General features: G+C 57.6%; 1 protein-coding gene across 4 annotated transcripts in view; it reads left to right on the top strand.

Moving 5' to 3' along the window:
- The first annotated feature begins 1,895 nt into the window (after positions 1 to 1,895).
- The window catches only part of ADGRA2 (adhesion G protein-coupled receptor A2), a 34,655-nt gene continuing 14,978 nt past the window's right edge, over positions 1,896 to 21,572 (top strand). For 3 of the 4 annotated variants that reach the window (XM_067721939.1, XM_067721942.1, XM_067721940.1), the window contains exons 1-2: positions 2,194 to 2,575; positions 14,730 to 14,801. In XM_067721939.1, the coding sequence (XP_067578040.1) occupies positions 2,313 to 2,575; positions 14,730 to 14,801 (335 nt within the window). In that variant the 5' untranslated portion in view covers positions 2,194 to 2,312. Of the gene's footprint in view, positions 2,576 to 14,729; positions 14,802 to 21,572 lie in introns of all 4 variants that reach the window. The other variant, XM_067721941.1, reaches the window with a different exon arrangement.

Raw genomic sequence — 21,572 nt, 5'->3', positions numbered from 1 at the left:
CTCAGACAAGAGAGCATTTTAAAAGGAGTCAGAGGAAAAGTTCCCAGCCCTGTCTCTTTATCTCTCAGCGATTTGGTTTCCTCATCCATGTTTGTAAAATGGGGAAGTAACCCCTGCTCCACTCACCTTCCTGGATGGGTATAGAGACCAAAAGTGAGGACCAGCAGGACAGGACAGTGTTTTGTAAATGTCTCCACCACGCACCTCGTTCCCACCTGTGGGGAAGCATCGCCTCATTAAATGTCATTTGGCCTTGACTCAGCCTCAGAGAGCCGGTGTTTCAGTGGAATTCCTTTCCGTACTTAGAGTGTCTTCGTTTAGCAAAAAAGAAATGACGGGGAAGCTGTGTGACCCAGGCCAGAGGCCTCCTCTTCTCTTGTCTTTGAGAACTTCCCTGGCCTGTGAACAGGATGGTTGGGTGGCAGACTGGCCTGTGGGCCGCAGCTCTGTGAGGACCCTTCCTAGGAATGCAGGCCCAGCCCCTGTGCCCGCCCTGAGGAGGGCTGCTGCTGGGGGAGGCCGGTCCCCTTCTTCCTTCTTCCATTTGCAATCACTATTTATTTATCTTTGAAAAGTGAAGGAACCAGAGCCTGCAACTGGGAGAGACTTGTGGAGCCAGGAGAAGCCAGCGTCTGGGCTCAGTGTCTGCCGCCCACACAAGGGAAAGAAGCATTCCCAGAAAAGGGGGGTGGGGACCCGGCTGAAAGGCCACCGCGCTGGAAAAGGTGCCACACACCCCAGCAGGGCCAAAGGCACAGAAAGAAGGTGTCAGTCACCGGAGGGACGACTTTGGTGGCCCAGTGAAGGATGGGGAACAAGAGCCCTGCCCAGGGATCCCTCAACCCGGGCAGCCTGCGTCTCCACAGCAAACGTGCTGTGGCATTAAGCAGCAGAAAAGGTCGCCTTCATGGGCAAACTGGGGAAGCAGATACACTGGGCTGCACTTCACTGTTCTCTCTGTCCCCAGCCCGGTTCCCAACTTGCACTGCAGCCCATCTAAGACCCAAGGCAGTTTTCATCCCCATCCGAGTGCCCCCCATCACTCACTCATTCTCAGGCCACAACTTGCAGGCAGGCAGGGCCTCATTTTGACCCCCGAGATTAGATACCCCAGGATGTTAGGGGCTGTGTCCTTTGTCAGTGCTGCCGAGAACGGGCCCTCCTGACTCAGCGCTGTGCTCCTTCCACACCCAGTGGGAATCCCTGCTTTTCCCTCTGTGTTCCCCTCATTCCCACCTACCATCAAACACACACACACACACACACACACACACACACACACACACACGGATGTGGAAAAGGTAGGCGGCCAGATCTGGAAGGCCTGCCTCGGCCTTTGACCCCTCCTTGGCCGAATGACACGCTTCCCCCGCTGGGCGAGGTCACCCAGAGGGTCTGAGCCTCCTTAGCCTCCGCCTTGTCTCCTGCAGTGGCTGGAGCAGGGCTGTGAGAGTGAGCCCCGGCTTCCAGACTGGCCCATCAGGTCAGGGGGTCAAGGGAAGCCGAGTCTCAGCAGCCTCAGAGCGGTGAACGAAGTTCGATACAAAACATGGGCATCTCTGGCCAAGCCCGCGGGTCAATGAAAGCCCCAGAAGCATCGGGAGGTGCAGGCTGGACGGCACGAGTGAGGGAGGGTTTTGTGGAAAGTGATGGCGGTTGGCCTTGAGGTCTGAGGTGGGTTATGGAGAGGAAGATTCCTGGGTGGGGGGAGAGAGGCGCGAGGGAGAAGTCTAGGCTCAGGGCGGGTGCAGGGGACACGCGGGGCCTCCAGCCGGCTGGCCCGCTCTTACTCCGAGGAGGGCAGCGGCCTGGCTGCGCATCGGGAGGCGCTAGGGCCTCGCGGACGGACGAGCTGGAGAGGGGAGGGCGCCCTCTCGGGAGGGCGGGCGGGGGCTGGCGGCGGCGGGAGCGGCGCCGAGCCGAGTTGCCTCCATCCATGGCACGGAGCGGCGGCGGCGGCAGGAGCCCGGCTCGATCCGCTAGGTCACAGCCCCGCGCAGAGCGAGCAGACGACGAGGAGCGGCCCGGCCTCAACCGGCCCGGGAGCACCACGCAGACAGTCGGGCCGCGCCGCCGGGGCCCGCCCGCGCTGCGCTGACAGCCGCGCCCGCGTCCTCCCCGCCGGGGCGCTCGCCGGACATGCCCCCGGGGCGCGGCGGCGGGGACCCCGGGGCTTGCCTCCGCCCAGGGCCCCCCGCTCCGCCCTCGAGCGCCCCGGGCCCCCGCTGAGCACGCCTCTCGCACGCCCGGATCCCTCCGGCCGGCGCGCAGACGGGCCCCAGCGCTGTCGGTCCCCGCGGGGCGATGGGCTGATGGGCGCCGCGGGACGCAGGATGCGGTGGGCGCCCGCGCGCCTGCTGCTGCCGCTGCTGCAGTGGCTGCTGCTTTTGGCGCCCGAGATCCGCGGCGCGCCCGGCTGCCCGGTCCCTATCCGCAGCTGCAAGTGCTCAGGGGAGCGGCCCAAGGGGCTAAGCGGCGGCGCCCCCAGCCCGGCGCGCAGGAGGGTGGTGTGCGGCGGCGGGGACCTCCCGGAGCCTCCGGAGCCCGGCCTTCTGCCTAACAGCACCGTTACCCTGTAAGTATCCTACTTGGCCGGCCCGGCTCGAGCCCCGACGAGGGGACGAAAGGAGACCAGACGGGAGGGGTGGGAAATGGGGGACAGAGTCGATGTGCCACTTCAGACTCTAGGACAGGCCCGAGTCCAGAAGCCGAAAAGGGAGGCTTGAAGAGAAGCAAGGGAAAGATTAGGGCTCCAGGGGTGTGGAGGGAGGAAGGAGCATTGGGGGGCGGGGGCGCCCCAAAGTGAGGCACCGCGGGCGCCCACTCACCTGCACAGGTGACAGGGAATGCGCGCTGGCGGGACGCCCGCGCCCCTTGGGTTTCTAGCCAGGGCTGGTGTTGCGGACCTGCGGGGGGTGGGATGGGGGGAAGGCTCAGGGAAGACCGACCCCCGCGGCCCAGTAGATGGCTGTGGTCGTTACCACCGCGGACGCGTCCCTGGCCGCACTGGAGGAGTCTCCCGGCTTCATCCCGCCGGCCTGGCTCCTCCAGGTGGGGGCGCCCCATCGGGGCCGGGAGCCTGCCAGCCCCGCTTGCAGCCCGTCTCTCTAGCGCTGGCGGGAGGGTGGGCTCGAAAAAGTCTGTCCTTGGGGTGCAGGCACTTCTGGTGTGAATGAGACCCCGGCGTCCCGATTCCCACTAGGACCCCTCTCCCGCCGTGCGCATCTGTGAATTGAGCTCTGCTCTGGATCCTGCATCCCTCCCTCTTCCTCCCCTCCTCGGATATAAAGACGAACTTTGGCTGTTTCTCGATTGACTTCTTCGCGAAAAGAGTGCGGAGAAAGAAACCTGGCTGAGGGGAAGGAGGCTGCCTCGCAGCCTCCTTCCGTCCTACCCTTTCCCTCCTCGAGCCCGGGCCTTATTAAGTCCTCACTTCGCTGGCAACCAGCGCGGCCCGTTGCGCCCGCATCCCGACCCCAAGCCTCCTCGATGGGGGTCCGAAGTCCCCGCAACTGCAGGAGAATTAGCGACCCCTCCCCACCGCAGAGATTTCCTGCGCAGACCACGTGCTTGGAGCTCCACGCACGCCGTGGACTGGAGGGTCGGGCCCTGGCGGCAGCCCCTTCCTTTCCTGTCCTGGATCCAGCCTCCAAGCCGCTTCCCCTTCCCTGTCCTCCTGACCCCAGCGGCGAACGTTTCCCCACGGCCCCTTGCCCAGAGTTGGAGCTGGCTCACAGTCTATCCGATTGTGTCCAGAACAATACAGTAACGCCTCTGGTTGGGTGAGTTCAGAGGCTGCCCGCTTCCTGACAGGACACGACTGGTCAGCCTCTGACGTTGTCCGCCTGGCCTGCATTTTCCCCAGCTGGGGTGGGTGTGTGCATGTGTGCATTAGCGGGGTGGAAGCGTTGTCTCTGCGCTCTCCCACGTCCCAGCAGCTCAGGGATACAGCCATGGCCTGGGAAGGCAGCTGTGGCAGCTGCTTCAGGTCCCTCTGAGTGTCCACTGGGGTTGAAGTGTCCAGACAGGCCTGGGCATTCCCCAGCCCACTCAGTTCTGGAGGAGAAAAGTGCCTGCTGTGTGGGATGGCTGGGCTGGCGTCTGTGTGAGTCCCCGCTGGGCCACAGTCATTCAGTTCTGAGAGGAGCGTGCGCCCTGGATCCTGCAGCAGAGCTCACACTCCCGTGCTGGGGTTAGGGAATCCTAACATACTGACAGCAGAAAGAGGGGAAAACATTAAAAGGTGGTTTTGCAGTACATTTTAGAATGATTTGGTAACTAATGCTTTCCAGCCACGGCTAATTCCCATCGACGCCACTCCAGGGAGAGAGCGGGGCCAACTCTCGGCGAGAATATATCAGGACAGGGTGGCAGCCAGCAGGACTGCTAGCTCACCTTCCCATCCCAAACCATCCCCAGAGGAAGGGCCCTTCTTTTGTCCCAGGCCACTGACCTACCTGGCTTAAGATACCTTCCAAAAGAACCCCCCCCCCACCGCCCCGCAGCCTGGCTGGACATCTCCGCAGGAACAACAGACAGGGCAGGTCAGGCCGGAGCAACCCCCAAGAGCCCGCCGGCCCATCAGCCGGGGGTGTGACTAAAAGCAGCCACAGACATATGCCTTAGGCACCCCCCACAGGCTCCACCTAATCCCCATCCTGACTACAACCCCTCCCCCAAGCTGGCTTCTGAAGGAAGAAGAGCGCAAGTTCTTCTTCAGCAGAAGTTTGGCAGGGATCCTCTTCTGGGGGCTCAGTTCCCCCAGCAAACCCACCCCTACCCAGCAAGCATCTCGAGGGAGGAAGGAAAAGATGGGCTGGGAAGGGGCTTCTGCCGCTCCAGCCCAGCAGCAAAGAGGCTATGAGCACAAAAACCTTCACACTCTCCCAAACTCCTCCTCCTTCCTCGTTTATTTATTTATTCTTTTTCCAAACGTCCCCTTTCCCCTTTCTGCCCATCACCTGGTGCAAACAACAGGACTTGAGCCAATAGTCTTTGCGTTATTGCTTTCCCCTCCCTCCGCCTCCCCTGTTTTCCTCCAGAATGGACCATCATCTCCCAGTCCCCTCCACACACCACCCGGCCCACATGGGTCCTGGGGGAGTAGGGGGAGAGTCAGGCCTCTGCTTTGGGAAGCCCGGCTGACTGTTCAGGCAGGGAAAGTGCTAGATAAGGTGCCTGTCTGCAGAGAGCTTCCGTCTCTGCTCAGAAAGCCTCCAAGCCGTTGAGGGCAATCCTGTGGACAGCCCTGTGCACCTCGCGGAAAACCCTTCCACCTCCACTCGGTTATCTCGGCTTCTGCCCTCTGGTTTTGTAGACTGCAGGCCCCCTCTCCCCACGCTTGGCTTTTTTTTTTTCTTTCTTTCTTTCCTCTAATGGATTTTCATTCGCAGTTTTCCAGGAAAGCTGAACTCTTGGCTTCCTTCCTGATCCGCCTGCCCCACCCCAGCCCCCATTCTCAAGGCCTAGTGCACAGGGCAGCTGTGGGCACGTCCTGTCCAGAGCAGGAGCCTTTATGGGCCTTCCCTGAGGGACAGGGTCTCATGGGCAGCGGGGTGGAGGTGGCTTAGCACAGGGAGAACCCGGCTGGAGGAGGGAGACGCAGACCACTGTCAATGGCCCCACCCCCCTGCCCACCCTGGCAGCAGCTGACGGGCCTGCCCTCTGGTTCTGGGCTCTGGGAGTTCAAGTGAGGGGGATACTAAGGAATTCCAGGAAAGGGCTGATAATGGATGACTCTAGAAGGAAACCTCCTATGAGGACCTCCCAGGACATCTGAGCAGGCCCTCGGAGGATACCAGGCAGTGTCATAAATTCCTGGGCCCCTGGGCCGAAAGGGGCCTTAGAGATGCCCCTAAATCAGCGTCTGACAGCTGAGCAAACTGAGGCCAGCTGGGGAGAGGGCCACGTCTTGCCAAGAGTCACACAGCTTAGCTGACGCCAGCGTCAGGATTAGCTGGTTGGATTCGTTTAGTTTTCCTCTCAGGTGAGAGACTCACTGTTCACCTAGCTGGACTTGGGACCCAATGGCCACAAAGCCTGCTTTAAAAAAACCCGGTTCCTTCCCAGCAGGACCCAGGCCCTTTTGACCTGGGAACATTCCAAGGCTGGGTGGAGAGAGGGGCGGGCATGGGACGGTCCCTCGGTCCAGATTCTCCCAGGGCCCGCAAACCCTCATCCCCTCAGCCTCCCATCTGGGGGAGCTGCCCACCACGTAGGCTGCCCCCATAGGGGAGAAGGGGCAGTTTCCACACAGATGTGCCTAGCGGCGGCCGGGGCCCTTTGCTCGGAGCGTGGTGGTCTTTGGGAGCCCTGGGGGAGGGGGAGGGGAGGGGAGGGGAGGCCCCTTCCCAGCCCCATCCCCCGTGCTTGGCCCAGCAGTTCTTGAGCACAGACGTCCCTCTGGACCTCCAGCTCTGGACTGGGCCCACCTCTCAGTGCCCCACATCCCAGCCCCCGGGGTCCACTTAGGGGGAGTTTGGGGCAAAGTGTGCCAACCGCCTGCACAGAGCGCTAGCGGAGGGAGATGGTGGCTGGAGGGGCGGGCCGCGCGGCCTCCCCACCCCCTTCCCTTCCACCCTCTTTCCCCCATATGGTTCTCATAAGGTCTGGGCTCAGAGACAGCAGCCAGAGGAAGTGGCAGTGTACAGAGAGCTTTTGTGCCTGAGCGGAGGGGGAGGGGGAGGGAGCGAGGAGAAAGAAGGAAAGGAGGGAAGAGGCTGGAGACTCCAACACACTCTCCCTTACCCTCCCCATGGTGCCGGGGGAGGGGCGGAGGGGGGGGGTCTCAGCTGCAGCGCCCCCATGTGGGCTCCCGGCCCCCGCTGGTCTGAAGGGAGGGACTCAGAAGGAATCTCCCCGACTACCTACTGGAGGAGTTGGAGGCCACCAGCCCAGGTTCCAGGATTCATCAGCCCCTTCCTGGAGGTGTTAGGGACCCTGCCCTGAGGGCTGCCCCTTGTGCAGGACGTCGGGGCCCAGGGTCCCAGCTCAGGAGAGCACCGGGCGGAGAGCAGAGCCCTTCGTGCTTCACTGGTTGAGTCCTTCTTGCACCAGAGAGCCTGGACCTATAATTCAGGCCCCCAGTGGGACCAGGACCCAGAATGGGTTATTTGGCCTGAATTTTTCAGAACCCATGCAAGAACCCAGCCACTCCTGACCCCTAAGGAAGTCCCTTCCTGCCGCCTACTGTGATCACCCCTCTGGGTTAGGGTTGGGAGGGATGCAATCCCTAGTCCTGGTGAGTCTGCGAATTTCCTCCAAAGGCACGGGCAAACCGGTGTAATTTGAACCTCACCGTAAATTGACCCTTAAATTTGGGGTCATGTTTTTAAAGGGAGCGAGGGTTCCTAAGTTTATGTCACATGGGAGTCATTGGGATAAGAACTCTTTCCTGAAGGAGAAAGAGTTCCAGCCACCTCTGAGTTGCTCTCTGCCCTTCCATTCAGTGAGCTTTCCTTGCCAAAGCCCAGAGAGGGGAGGTGAGTTCCCCCGTGCCACGCAGCTTGGACCAGAACCCCTCACTCCCCCATCACCCTGAGGTAGAGCCTTCACCCCCGTGGGACCAGACAGAGAAGAGGGGAGGGGAGAGGAGGGAAATGGCCCTGGGCTGAGGAACCAGAAGGAAAATCCGGTTAACTGCTAGGAAGGGGCTGTTCAGAGGGGCTGTTTATTTTCATTCCCCCAGCCCAGCCGCTCCGTTCTATTTAGAGCTCAGACACTGACAGGACAAAGCTGCCTCCTCCCCTTCCTCCCTCCTCCGGGGGGCCCCCCATCCTTCCCAAACTCCAGAACATTCCTTTGCTTTTAGAACTGGGTGATGGGGGTGGGAGAGCTGAGACACTGTGGAGTGTAGCTAACGCGGCAGCCTCCCAGGACCCAGCTTTCCCAGCCCTGGGAGTGGGGAGAGGTGGGCTTGGGGAGCCGGGCTGGGGGAGCAAAGGGTGTGTAAAATGGATGGGACCAGGTGAGGGGCAGGGGACCAATCTGTCACGGAGTAGCAGGGAACCAGCCTCAGAGAGCGGCCCAGGAGGGAGTTCCAGCCTGAGCTTGAGGGGCCAGACGTCTCCCAGCTGGAAAGCAAAGGGGAGGTCGAAGCTCCCTCCTCCCTGTGTTCTCTCCCGGCCCCCCCTCCCCCAGGGCGCTTTGCCTGCTGGGAACTGTGTGTTGGAGCAGAAACTCTAGACTTCAGGAGACTCGGCATCCAGGATGGGAAAAGCCATCAAACGTACGGAGTGGGAATCTTCGGTCCAGACCCTTCTTTTACCGAGAAGAAAACCCCCAGAGAGGGGCTGACTTGCTCAAGGTCACACAGCTCCTAGCCAGACCCGAGGGCTCCTGCTCCGGGTCAGCCCGGTCCCACACTGACCAATCAGAGCCGTCCTCCCTGGGGACAGGGCAGGGACATAACCAATCCGCTTCCCCCACGTGGATAGTGAGCCGGGGAAAGGGGCGCCACCCGCGACGATACGTGTGTACTTAGGGGACCACTAAGTACAAAATCACTTCACAGAGGATTTGGTGGGAAGTGGAGGCAGGAAAAAATGCCTCCCGACTTGGGAAAAGCGTGGGTCCTGGACCAACCCCACCTTCCCTGGAGCTCTGCCCCTTCAGACAGCCACCCACCCATTCCGCCAGTGCCTGTTGTGAGGTGAGAGAGCTGGCCTTGGACCTCAGGGGCCTTGCAGTCTCACCATGGAGACTGGATACAGGCTCACCAAGCAGGACAGGAGCCTCCAGGCTCCCAAGGAAAACGTCTGGGCTGGAAGGATTAAAGGACTAATTTATACTTAGGTGTAAATGACTGATGACAGACAGATCCTTTCAGGTTTATGTGTATGTTAAAGAAACCTACTTTCTTCACCTGAAAGCTTGGCTCCCCAGTGGTGAGATTTTAGGCTGTGAGTGCACGAAGTGCTTAAGGTGGATTGCAAGTAATTTCCCAGCTTCCTCAAGCCCCGGGGACACACGCACGCAAACAGTCCACCCAGTGTGACACATCTCCCTTCACCTTCCACGAGTGGGAGATGGTAAACACCAGGTCTCATTTGTGTTTGTAGTACTGATGTGTTCCATAAGGCCGAGCACACAGGTGTTCACGTAGGATTGAAGACCAAATGAATGGATGCCCAGGGTGAACGATTAAAGCAGAATCAGTTCCAGTGCTGGGGGCCCTCAAATCCCCACCAAGCCCACCGACCACCCACCGTGAACACCAGTAGGTTACTCCTCCCCATCCCCGCCCCAATTTCTTGGTTTCTGCCTAGTGACCATCAGGACGCTGTGACCTTGCAGAGAGGGTAGAGAAAAGGACCGAAGGAAGGCCCATGTGTAGGAGCCCTTGCAAAATAGTTTTCCCTCTTGACCTTGACCTCAGGCCCTGCCTGGACAGCCCGTCTTCAAGGCTGAGGTCAGAGGCTGTCTCAGGATATGGCTCTCTAAAGTCTGGGGAAAAGATGTCCCACATGGGTGCCCTCCTAACCAGAGGGAGGCTGACAGACAGGCTTCCAGCCAAGGGAGGGATGGCAGGAGGTGTGGAGGTGCTGTGTGTCCTCTCCAGCATCTGTGTCCCCTGCAGTCAGGCTCGGTACACATGAAGGGCAACCTTTACCTGAGGTGTGTGTCAAAGCAGGGCCTGTGGCCCAGAGGTACACATGAAGGGCAACCTTTAGCCTGAGGTGTGTGTCAAAGCAGGGCCTGTGCACCAGAGGAAGTCTCCTGTTTGGAGGTCCCACTGTCCTATCAGTCAGGCCAAACTGCATCCACGAGCTTTATGAAGCAGAACAGTTATTGCTAACTGGCATAACATGACATTTGGTAGTTCTATAGCTAAGTCTTCATTAATTTATGTTTGTAGCATTTATATTTCAGTGGTGATTTTTTTTTTTTTTTTTTTTTAGGTTTCAGAGGCCCTTGTGGGCCCTGGAAATGCTCCAAGGCCCCGGGTACTGTGCCTGCAGGCGGGGCTGGGAGTACAGTTTCACCTTGACGGTGCAGCTGGTAATGGGCCTGAGGCCCTTTTGGTGTTAGCAAGCAGACCCCCCTCCTCCCCTCACTGATGGTCTCCCGAAGACACTGCCAAGGTGCCAGCAGCAGGTGCTGGAGACGGGTCCCTCCCAGCCCAGAGGGCCCTGGCAGTGGCCTAAATTCCAGGCTCAGAATTCCTGGAGAGCACGGGGCCATAGTGTCCAGGCCTGTGGTCCTTGCCTCTCTGTGTTGGGGTGGGCTGGGGGGTCGGTGAGGGGCTGACATGTATGACTCTCCCCGCACATGTGAGAACCCTTTTGTTCGGGCAGGTGCTGGCCCCGTGCCCAATGGGGCGGTGCCCACGTGACCCCTATAGGGTCAGCTTTGATGTCGGACTGGGATCTGGCGAGCGTCTGTGGCTGCCCAGAGGCCACAGGGCCTCTGCAGACGCCAGCCACTCGCTCCCGTGGCCTCCAGCCTCATTAGTGGTAACTGTTTGCTGCTCTTCCCTAAAATAGGACCCGAGCCGGGAGAGAGTTCTGGAATGGACTCAGTGTGCCCCCTCTCCTTGGCCAGATTTCAGATTCTGGGGTAGAGAACAGGGGCCCCCAGGGACTGGCCCCCCTTCCTGTGAAAATGTGATGTTGGGTGGTAGACGCGGGAGGGAGGGAGAAGCCGAGGATGCTGGGTTGGGCGGGCCTGGGGTCTGAGGGATGGGAGGCATGGCTGGGAAGCAAACCCACCTGGCAGACGCCCTGTGCTGGTGCTGGGGGGGGGCCGGTGGGGCTGAGGCTCTCTGGGCGGGCTTGGGAGGCGATTAGGAGGGGGCAGAGACTGGCGTTGTGTCTGCGACTCTGGACAGAAGCATGGGGCTGCCCTGCCTGTTTTCCTCCCATGAGAGCCTAGCATGGCGGGAACATTTTTCTTCCTGTTGGATGAGTGTGTGTGTGTTTGTGTGTGCGTGTGTGTGTGTGTGTGTGTGTGTGTGTGTGTGTTTCATCTACCCCATTAGCGGCCCCGTAACTGCCAGCTTCCTACCTGCCCCAAACACTCTCCCAAATCCCTGCCTTCACCTCCAGAGGCCTGAACCTACCAGCATAATTGAGGCCATTCTCCCCCTAATCTAGGTCTGAAGTAAAATTCCCTCAGCCCGATCTAGATTGTTAAGACCAAAAGATCCATTTCTGGGTATCTGGGGACTAAACCATACTGATACCTGCTGAAGTCTGTCCAGGAACTGGAGACGTGGCAAGAAGGGGCCCATTGGAGGAGAAGGAAGCAGCACTGTTTGCCTGGTGCCCCCGCTTTAGTGAGTGGCTTAGAGGGTGGGCGATCAGGAATGTGTTCTCGCAGTGAGAAAAAAATCTCATTTCAAGACTCTCCAGGATGGAGTTTACACTGGGCTGGCCAAGCCTGCAGCATGGGCAGCAGCTGACCCCAGCGTCACCCTGCTGTACCCTCTCCTCCCCAGCCCAACAGAGGCTGCCTCAGAGAAGGCGGGCCTTGGGGTGCCAGCCAGGAGATGAGCTGCTCTGGACCAGAGGCTTGTCCTCACCTGCCTTGGGGGCTGGTCCCCATCCTTTGCTCTGTTCCCAGGCCCCCCCCCCACACACACACACCCCACTCCGGGCCACCTGAGTATCCCCCCGGCAGCCCAGACTTCTTCCTGGGAAGGTGCTGGCTACAAGGAGACTAAATCAGGGATAAGACTTAAAGCAACCAGCCCCATGTGGCCCTGAGTACTTGCGATGTGGCTGGTCTGAATTAAGTAAGTTGTGCTGGAAGAGGAGAATCCACACCAGATTCCGAGACTTAGTACCAAAAAAGGGAAAATATCTCATTACTAATTTTTGTTATTTATATAATGTATAATATATGTATATTTATAATATATAATAATATATTTATTATGTGTTGAAATGATAACATTTTGGGTGCATTGGGGTAAATAAAGTATATTATTAAGATTAATTTAATTTTTAACTTTTAAACAATGTGGCTGCTAGAACGTTCTAAATTACGTATGCAGCTGGCATTGTACTTCTGTTGGCCAGTTCTGGGTTAAATTTGGGGTATGTGAAAGGTGTTCCAGGGTTAAAGGACAAAGAGTCTGGAGAACGTGGGGTACCTATACCACCAACACTACCACTAGACTTGTCTGGATAGGGTTCTCCAATTAGGATCCCGGGTTTTAATATCGGGGATTTGGGAGTTGGAGAATTTGTTTAATTTTCTGTTTTCAATTCAATGATCTCTGAGCAAAACATTTTTTGCCCATAATTTTTTTTTATTTCTATTTATTTTATTTATTTATTTTTGGCTGCGTTGGGTCTTCGTTGCTGCGCACGGACTTTCTCTAGTTGTGGTGAACGGGAGCTACTCTTCGTTGCAGTGCATGGGCTTCTCATTGCAGTGGCTTCTCTTGTTGCAGAGCACGGGCTCTAGGCGCGCGGGCTTCAGTAGATGTGGCGCACGGGCTCAGTAGTTGTGGCTCGCGGGCTCTGGAGTGCAGGCTCAGTAGTTGTGGCGCACGGGCTTAGTTGCTCCGCGGCATGTGGGATCTTCCCAGACCAGGGCTCAAACCCATGTCTCCTGTATTGGCAGGCGGATTCTTAAGCACTGTGCCACCAGGGAAGCCCCTTTGCCTATAATTTTGAGATAATTTTTTACTAGAAGGTATTTTCATAGTGTAAGATTTTCAATTCTAAAATCAGTGTTTCTCAAACTGGGATCCTCAGACATATTTGCAGGAAATAAGATACTTTTCCCCTCCCTTTAACAGGTCCATATTCCACTCAAGTTTGGGAATGTTCTCAGGCTTCCCCCTTCGTGCACGGGGCTGTGATAACCTGGCTCCCCCTGTTCCTCTAACCTTCCATACCCCCTACCTCTCCCCTGTGCCCCCCCATCAGCGTCCCCATCCTTCCCCCTCCCCAAGATCCAGGGAGGGGCAGTCCCTGGGAGAGACCCTTGGGGTTTGGGGAGGCTAAAACAGATGCCCTTTCTCACCCCTCTTCCTGACGTTTCAGGACCCCTCCCGACATTACTAAGGATACTGAGGGGTCCTCTCGCCTTCTCCAACATTTAATGCAACCTCTGAACCTCAGGCTCTGAGGGTGTATGAGGGAATGAGCAACAGATGAGGTGGGATGGGCTTCGATTTAAAACTCACACCATCAAGAGCCTGTCCCCCCCCAGGGGGCCACCGCAGCCCCACCAGGGCCTGAATGAGGCCATTCAAGGCCCTAAGAACTGACAAGATTATTTATAATTGGCCACCACAGGTAACGTGAAATAAAACTATCCTAACCCATAAAATGAGAATAAAGAGGTTTGAGAAAGTTCCAATTATTCATATGATGACTACTGTGATGTGCTTTTTGAAATATCAAGACAATGTGTGTGTGTGTGCGTGTGCGTGCGTGTGTGTGCACGTGTGTGCGTGTGTGTGTGTGTGTGTGTGTGTGTGTAGCACTTTGGAAACCCAGCACTCCCTTGAAACCCTCCACACAGTCACCCTTGAGACCTTGCTGGGAAATGTCACCATTGGAAGGATAGTGAGGGGGGGACCCGAAGGGGAGGAGGGGCCTCTCTGGAGAGGGGAGAAGGGAGGAAGGAGATGAGGTGTCCACGTCTTCCCATTGACCCACAAAGCCCCCTTCCACCCTTGCCTCCGCCCCGGCCATGGTCTGTTTTCCATGTGCCCTTGAACGTGGTGTAGCATGGACGTCTGAGGTCCTCTCACTGCCAGTCTGGCTTGTGTACCCACCCACTGCCATTAAGCTTTGCGGCAGAGCTCTGACAGCCCCTCCCGGGCCCCGTCCCCGCCCCCTGCCCTCTCCCTTACTATCCAGCCCAGGGGCTGCTCACTGGAGGGGAGCACCTCTGGCCTTCCCAGGTCCGTTCTCCACCATTCAGAGCAAAGATGGGAAAACCTTTGCCTCAGCGCAGGGCAGGCCAGAGCTGGAGCTGAGAGGCTCATTAAAGCTTTTTAATAAGCAATTAACTCAAGGGATGAGCCCTCTGGCTGGCCTGGAACTCTCTCCTCCCAGCAGGGAGCCTGACAGAGAAAGGCTGAGTGGGTGGGCAGAGTGGGTTGGGTCAGGAGCTTGGGGCCCCTTTCTGCTTCCACAAATACAAACGAGTAAATAAACAAGACTCCGAGTGGGCAGAGGCTGAGGCCTGGGCTCCCCCGGGGCCGAGGAATCCATCAGTTTCCGGTCAAGGCTATAGACAGGCTTGGGGACGCGTGGGCACTCCGTCCCTCTGAGCTGGGGGCCCTTGAGGGGAGGGAGGGCTCCCCTTCTGGTGGTCCTCAGCTCCCGGAGTGATGGAGACCCCGAGGAAGGGCAGGTCCTCGCACCTGCCTGACTTCCTCTTCTACCTGCCAGACCTTTCTCCCCAGCACTGTCCTCAGATAACTGGGCCAATGGCTTGAGCGAGACAGAGCTGTGGCGGGCAGAAAGGGGGTGCCGTGGGCTCGGCCCTGTGGTTCCAAGGTTAAAACGGGTCATCACAACTTCACACCTGCTCAGCTCACCTGCGTACAGAGCCTAAGTCAGATCCAGGCTGTGGGGAGACCCAGAGCAGGTGACACATCTGACCTGGCATTTAGTGGGCTGACCAGTCTGCCCGAACCATTCGCTGGCCCCTCCCCGTGGTCTCCCGGAGCCCAGGGTGGGGCTGCTCCTCGCCCGGCTTCAGGGGGCGCCGCTTACACAGAAGGCAACACTCTCCCCTCTGTGTTCTCCCCTGTCCTCCAGGCTCTTGAGTAACAACAAGATCACGGGGCTCCGGAACGGCTCCTTCCTGGGACTGCCGCTGCTGGAGAAACTGTAAGTGCTCGGGCAAGAGGTCGGGGCAGGGAGGGTGAGGAATCCCGGCTGCTGAGGGGCCCGGGACCTGCTGGCCCAGCAGGGCCCACGGTCGGACTCGACCACGAAGTGGAGGGCGGAGGGACTGGTCCGGGAGAGAGAGACCAGTTCCCTCACCAGCCACAGCACAGAGAAGTGGGGACACGGCGCTGGTCCAGGCGGGGATGGGGCTGTGGGAAGCTCATTAACACTCTTTAATGAGCAATTAGCTATGAGGGCTGAGCCCCTTAACTGTCCAGAAGCTGCCTCCCCGTCCCAGCTGGGGGCCCAGCATAAAGGGCCGAGGGAGCGTTTAGTGTGACTGAGGCCTCTTTCCTCCTTCCCTAAACACAGTCGACAAACAAAGCTCCAAGGGGCCAGAGCCCTGGGCTGAGAGTGGGGACAGTGGGTCGCATCCACTTGTCCCCCTCCCTCCATCCCCACTGCCCTGGATTACAGCTGCATCAGCAACAGCACCCTCGGCTGCCCTGTGGACGGACGGCAAGGGCCCTGCTAGCCCGAGAGAAGCTCCTTCCCAGAATTGGGGACCTGCCTCGGTCACGGGCAAGTCCGTGCCAAAGGAGGGGGTTGAGTCAACCCCTCTCTCGATTCCCGCTTCAGTTGGCAACTCTCGATCTACAGCCTGTACAACAGCTTTGGGTCCTGTCTCCTCCACGGGACCCCTGGGCCTCCCGTCCCTCCTGGAGCCGGATCCTTGCCATCTCCCTCACGTCCAAGCCCCTGTCTCCTAGCTCTGCTCCCACCTGCTGGGCATTCCCAAGGCCTCCAACAGGGTCCTGCCCCCTCTAGTACCGTTTTGCCTGAAAGGCTTGGATCAGAGCGATGGGGGATACGAACGAATAAGGCAGACGCCTGCTCTCAAACAGCCAAAGGGATCACCGTCCAGTGAGACCAGAGACCTTGCCATATATATAGGAATGAAGTAGGTCGGGGTTTCTGTAAAGGCCAAAGGAGGGATCAGCGAAGGCTAGAAAGTTCAAGGGTAATAGAGATGCAGTACCGACATGATGGAGTGTAGATCTTTAACCAGGACAACAACTTACGAGGTTGTCTCTATTACACCCACTTCACGAGGGAAGGGCAAGGCTCTCCCCCAAGCCGCCTGTGGGGAAAGCTTGGTGGCCTGGCTGGGTTGGGGGCGGGTGGAAAGGGACACAGCCATGTTTGGCGTGGAAAGGTGGAGCACGTTCTGTGGGATCAGGGCATGTTGGGGGTGGGAGGGCTCCTGCGATGTCAGCCACGGTGCGCACAGTCAGCCGTGACCAGGTCCCGCTGACTCTGCTCCGAAGGGAGGAAGGGCTGCCCCCGAGCTGCTGTTCAGAAGACTCGTTAGTTACCAACATTCTCCTCCTCGAGCGGCTAAGCACTCAGGAGCTGTCTCAGCCCAGGCTTGGTCTTAGAGGGCTGCATTGCCAGAAAGCAGACGCTCCCTCCTGGGATCTTTTGGAGAAAAACTAACCGCAGCTGCCCACAGTCCTTTGACCCGGCCAAACCAGGGCCAGTCACTGCCCAGCGTCCGTCTCTGTTCTCCTTAGCACAAGCGAGAGCTGCCCAGAGCCTCCTGAGGCCTCTGGGACATCTTCCCATCTTTACCCTCTCGCCTCATCTGCCAAAAATCTGCTGGGTCTGCCCCCTCGCTGGGTCTGCTGGGTGGTCCTTCAATCTCATGAGGGTAGATTGTCTGGTGAAGATGAGACGATGGGCTTCTCCTTCCCCCCACGCAAGCCTACCCAACTGGACCCCTCCCCACGGCACCGGGAGCCAGATCAGCACCCTGCAGGTGCACTCAAACCACGGGAGGCAAGCAGAGCAAAGTGGGAGAGGAGACGGGAACAACGACCTATGCTGAGGGAGGAGAAAGGGCACTGGAGTGAGAATTCTAGGTCCTGAGCTGGAGCCCCTGCCCCGTTAGGAATCCTCTAGTCGTTCACCCTCGAGATGTTTCTTGAGCCCCCTCCGTGTGCCAGGCTGCGTGCTGGGCATCCAGAGTGAACGCGGTAGGCCAGGTGCCCGCCCTGATGGGACCCAGAACGTAGCAAAGAAATGTATAGTAGGTCAGGAGCCCATAAACACTGCAGAGGAAAACAAAGCAGCAGGGGAAGGGGGGCAGAAAGCACTGGAATGGGGGCCGCTATTTTATGTAATGAGGTTAAGGCCTCGCTGGAGGTGATGGAGGGAGGGACCTGGCGGGCAGGTAGTTGTCTAGAGGCACAGGCAGTAGCAGTGGGGGAGGCCCTGGGGTCCAGCCTGCCTGGTGAGCTTGAGGTGCAGAAGAAGGGCAGCGTGACTGGGGAGTGGTGGGAGGTGGGGTCAGAGGGCTGCCTCACTTTGGGACCTCAGTTTCCTCATCTGTTAAAAGTGGGGGGGCGAGTCCCTGGCGGTCCAATGGTTAGGACTCCACGCTTCCCTTGCAGGGGGCACGGGTTCGACCCCTGGCCGGGGAACTAAGACCAAAAAAAAAGTGGAGGGACAGGGCAGTTTGTAAAGTGCACTCTGGATTTAAAACTCTATGATCCTTGGGTGTGTGTAATACCCACAGAGCTGCAGAAGGAAAAGATCAAAAAGCCCAGTGACACGGCCGCACTTTCAGAGGAGGGGAGGCTTCTGGGCAGAGGGGTGCTGGGTTCAGCATCCTGGCCTCGCTTCCCTGGGATGGAGAGGCAGTGCAGGGGCTGGAGGAGCCCAGGGTCTCCAGCCTGGCTGGTCACCAGTGTATCAGTCAAGCTTCTCCAAAGAGACAGAACCAATAGGAGATGTACGTGGCTGTGTCCTTATATAAATATACAAAGAAATTCTTTCTTTATTATTATTATTATTATTTTTGGCCTCATCACGCGGCTTGCGGGATCTTAGTTCCCCGACCAGGGATCAAACCCGGGCCATGGCAGTGAAAGTGCTGAATCCTAACCACTGGACCACCAGGGAGTTCCAAGAAATTATTTCTTTGCAGCGAAATTTATTTTAAGGAAATGGCTCATGTGATTGTGGGGACTGGCAAATTCAAAATCTGTAGGACCAGCCAGCAGGCTGGAGAGTCAGGCAGGAACTGATGCTGCAGTCTTAAGGCAGAACTTCTCTGGGAAACCTCGGGTTTTGCTCTCCGGGCCTTCAACTGATTGGGTGAGGCCCACCCATGTTAGCAGAGGTTGTCTCCTTTATTTAAAGTCAACTGACTGTAGACGGTAACCACATCTACAAGATACCTCCGCAGCAGCACCTAGATTAGTGATTGATTAAGTCACCGAGGGCTATACTCTGACACATAAAACTAATCATCACAGTCACTACCCACTACCCCAGAGGTAGGGAGAGGTCCTGGCCCCCGTCCTGAAGATGCTAATTCATCAGGTCAGCAGGGGCCTGGGAATTGTTTACAAGGTATGCGGGCAATTCTCATGCTCATTGGGGTTGGGAACCAGTGGACCAGATGACCCCTGCACTGTGGGCCTATTCATTGCAAACGAGACGCCGTGGCTTGGCGTGCAGTTGGTGCCAGGAAACACTGATCTCTCTGTCCTCTTGGACTCAGCCGTCCAGGCTGGGGCGGCTGAGCCTGTGGCAGCTTCACATCCCACAGTCCATGCAGCAAGTCCCATGGGAGTTAGCGGCCTGTCTGATAACTGAGTAGATGTGGGCTGCTCCAGAAAGTGCCGGCATTGCCCGCCCTGCTGAGTGCCCCTCTGGCCTCTGCAAACAGGTGGGGTGTAAGTGGGGGGCTCCCCTGTTGTGCAGTGCAGGGCCCCGAGGCCAGGAAGGGGACACAGAGAGGGCCCTGAGAGGGAATGTGCCTGAGATGATCCCACGGGAGGACCCGCGCTCCAGAGAACTGGGGGGTGAGGTGGGATGGGGGAGACACACCTTTATCAGGCAGGCAGGCTGAACTGGGGAATCTCAAACAGTCCAGCAGAGTTCAAGGCCAGCCCAGGAGTGTGCAGAAGGGCCCAGAGGTGTGTGAGGCCCTGCCTCTGAGCCCTCCTTTGTGTCCTGCCTCCCTCAGCAGACTAGCCAGAGGAAAGGCTTTGGGAGTGAAGGGGCAGGCGATGAAAGGGCACAGGACTTCACCCTGGAGTGAAAAGAGACTGGGATTGAATTCCACCTCCATATGCCTTCTGGGTGCCTGTTCAGGCTCTCACCTGGACCAAGGGGCAAGGCACGGCTCCCTGACAGGTGGCCACGGAGGTAGATGAGTTCACCCAGGAAGAGAGCAGGGGACACCTCGGCCTCTCAGTAAATGGCCGTCCCCTTCTCCTCGGAAGAGTTGCAAGTGGCAAGATGTCACACAGGCCGCCCCAGACCGCTTAGATTCGTCCAGAGCCCCCAGCCCTGGGCAGGCGGTCGTGTAGATAAAGTCTACGGGCGGAAAGGACTCGCGGATGGATCATTCCTCGGGTCCCTTGCGTCTCTGCCCGGATCCTTCCCACGCATTCAGCAGAGGGCTGGCCACCTGAAGACGTTCCTGGACTCCAGGGTGACCCAGTCACAGTGAGAAGCCCCCAGACCGTGGATCGAGCCGGCCACAGGGCAGACAGCCCCCAGGAGGGGTCAAGGGAGCCCGGGACTGGGCGTGCAGGCCTGCGTGTGGATCTGTGTGGACACACGCCTCCAGAGGCCTGTGCACGCCTGGAGGAGAGGGCCCGGGGCGGGAGCCTGGGCAGCCCCAGGATGATTTGTCGTTGCCTAATGAGATTAATGAGCCCCGGGGGCTGGTATGCCGCAGTGCTGCGGCACTCATTAGACGCAGATGCTCACGGGAACGATGCGGGGGCCTGGGGGCGGGGGCGGTGCGTGCGGCTCACCCGCCAGGTGGTTTTCATTAATCTGGGGGCGGGGCCGAGGGTAAGGCGGCCGGGTTCTGCCCCCCCTCCCCCGCCCCTAGGCGCTGGAGAGGAATGCCACGCCGAGGCAGAGGGCGCGGGAAGGGAGGCCGGTGGGTCCGGGGACAGCCCTCCGGCTCGCTGTTGTAGGCCCAATGCCTGGCACCGGGTATGTGCTCCATAAATACCTCCTGGATGAGATCAGAGACAAGAGGGGCCCGGGGCGTGGCGCTGCGAGGGAGCCTAGGACCGCCTGGGGTTTCCTCCTGGTCGCCACAGTCTCTCCGTTTCCCTTCCCCCCAGGCAACCCCTGGACCTGCGGCGGGGGGTTCTGCCCACTCCTCAGCCAGCCCCCCCCACTTTCTAAGGAACCCTGAAAGTCCTAGAGGGCCCAGGGGAGCTGCTGTGCGGCCTCCAAACCTATAATTCGGTTTTCAAACCCACAAGCAGGGAGGTCTTTGGGGGCCAGAGGGAGCCAACTTCGTGCCGCCCCACCCTGTCCAAGCGTGGGTACACACACACACACACACGCTCACATACACACACGCTGTCATACAAACACACACTCACTCTTAACAGCTTTAATGAGACATAATTTACATACCGTTAAGTTCACCCGTTTAAAACGTAGGATCCAATGGTTTTGAGTGTATTTACAGTTGTGCAATCATCATCATAATCTAATTTTAGAACATTTTCATCATCCCCCGAAGAAATCTTGAATCATTAGCAATCACTCCCCGTTCCTCCCCCCCCCCGCCCCCCCCCGGCCCATTTCCCAGCCCTAAGCCAACCACTCATCTACTTTCTGTCTCTATAGACTTGCCTATTCTGGACATTTCATATAAATAGGAAGCCCACAGTATGTAATCTTTTGTAACTGGATTCTTTCAGCAAGCATAGTGTTTTCAGAGCTCACCCATATTAGAGCATGTATCGGCAAGTCATTCTTTTTTATGGCCAAATAATGTTCCATTGTATGAAGGTACCATATTTTGTTCACTCGTTCATTAGTTGATGGACATTTGGGGTGTTCCACTTTGGGGCTTATGAATAATGCTGCTATGAATATTCCTATATGTGTTCTTGTGTTCATGTATGTTCCCTTCTCTTGGATTTGTACCAAGGAGTGGAATTGCTGGGTCATATGGTAACTTTAACTGCCAAGCTGTTTTCCAAAGTGGCTGCACTATTTTACACTCCCATCTATAATATATAAGGATTGCAATCTCTGTTTTTTAAATCATAGCCATCTTAGTGGACGTGAAGTGGTCTCTCATTGTGGGTTTGATTTGCATTTCCCTAATGGTGTTGAGCACCTCTTCATGCATTAATTGGTCATTTGTATATCCTCTTTGAAGAAAACGTCTATTCAAATCCCTTGCCCATTTTTTTTTCAGCTGGGCTACTTGTCTTTTTATTATTGAGTTGTAAGAGTTCTTTATGTATTCTGGATAGAAGTCCCTTATCAGGTATATGATTTGCAAATATTTTCTCTCATCCCAGGGGTTGTCTTTCAACTTTCTTGGTGGCATCCTTTCAAGAGCAAAACTTTAACATTTTCAAGTGTAACGTATCAATCTGCTCTTTTTTTTTGGCTCCGTTGGGTCTTCGTTGTTGCACCCGGGCTTTTTCTAGTTGCGGCGAGCGGGGGCTACTCTTCGTTGCGGTGTGCAGGCTTCTCATTGCGGTGGCTTCTCCTGTTGCGGAGCACGGGCTCTAGGCACGCGGGCTTCAGTAGTTGCGGCATGCGGGCTCAGTAGTTGTGGTTTGTGGGCTTAGTTGCTCTGCAGCATGTGGGATCTTCCTGGACCAGGGATCGAACCCGCGTCCCCTGCATTGGCAGGCAGATTCTTAACCACTGCGCCGCCAGGGAAGTCTTCAATCTGCTCTTTTATTGCTTGTGCTTATACACTCA

This window comes from Pseudorca crassidens, chromosome 21 (assembly GCF_039906515.1).
Source record: "Pseudorca crassidens isolate mPseCra1 chromosome 21, mPseCra1.hap1, whole genome shotgun sequence".
NCBI classification, from domain to species: Eukaryota; Metazoa; Chordata; class Mammalia; order Artiodactyla; family Delphinidae; genus Pseudorca; species Pseudorca crassidens.
The sequence above is the reverse complement of the archived record's forward strand: the minus strand, read 5'-3'. Positions and strand labels throughout refer to the sequence as shown.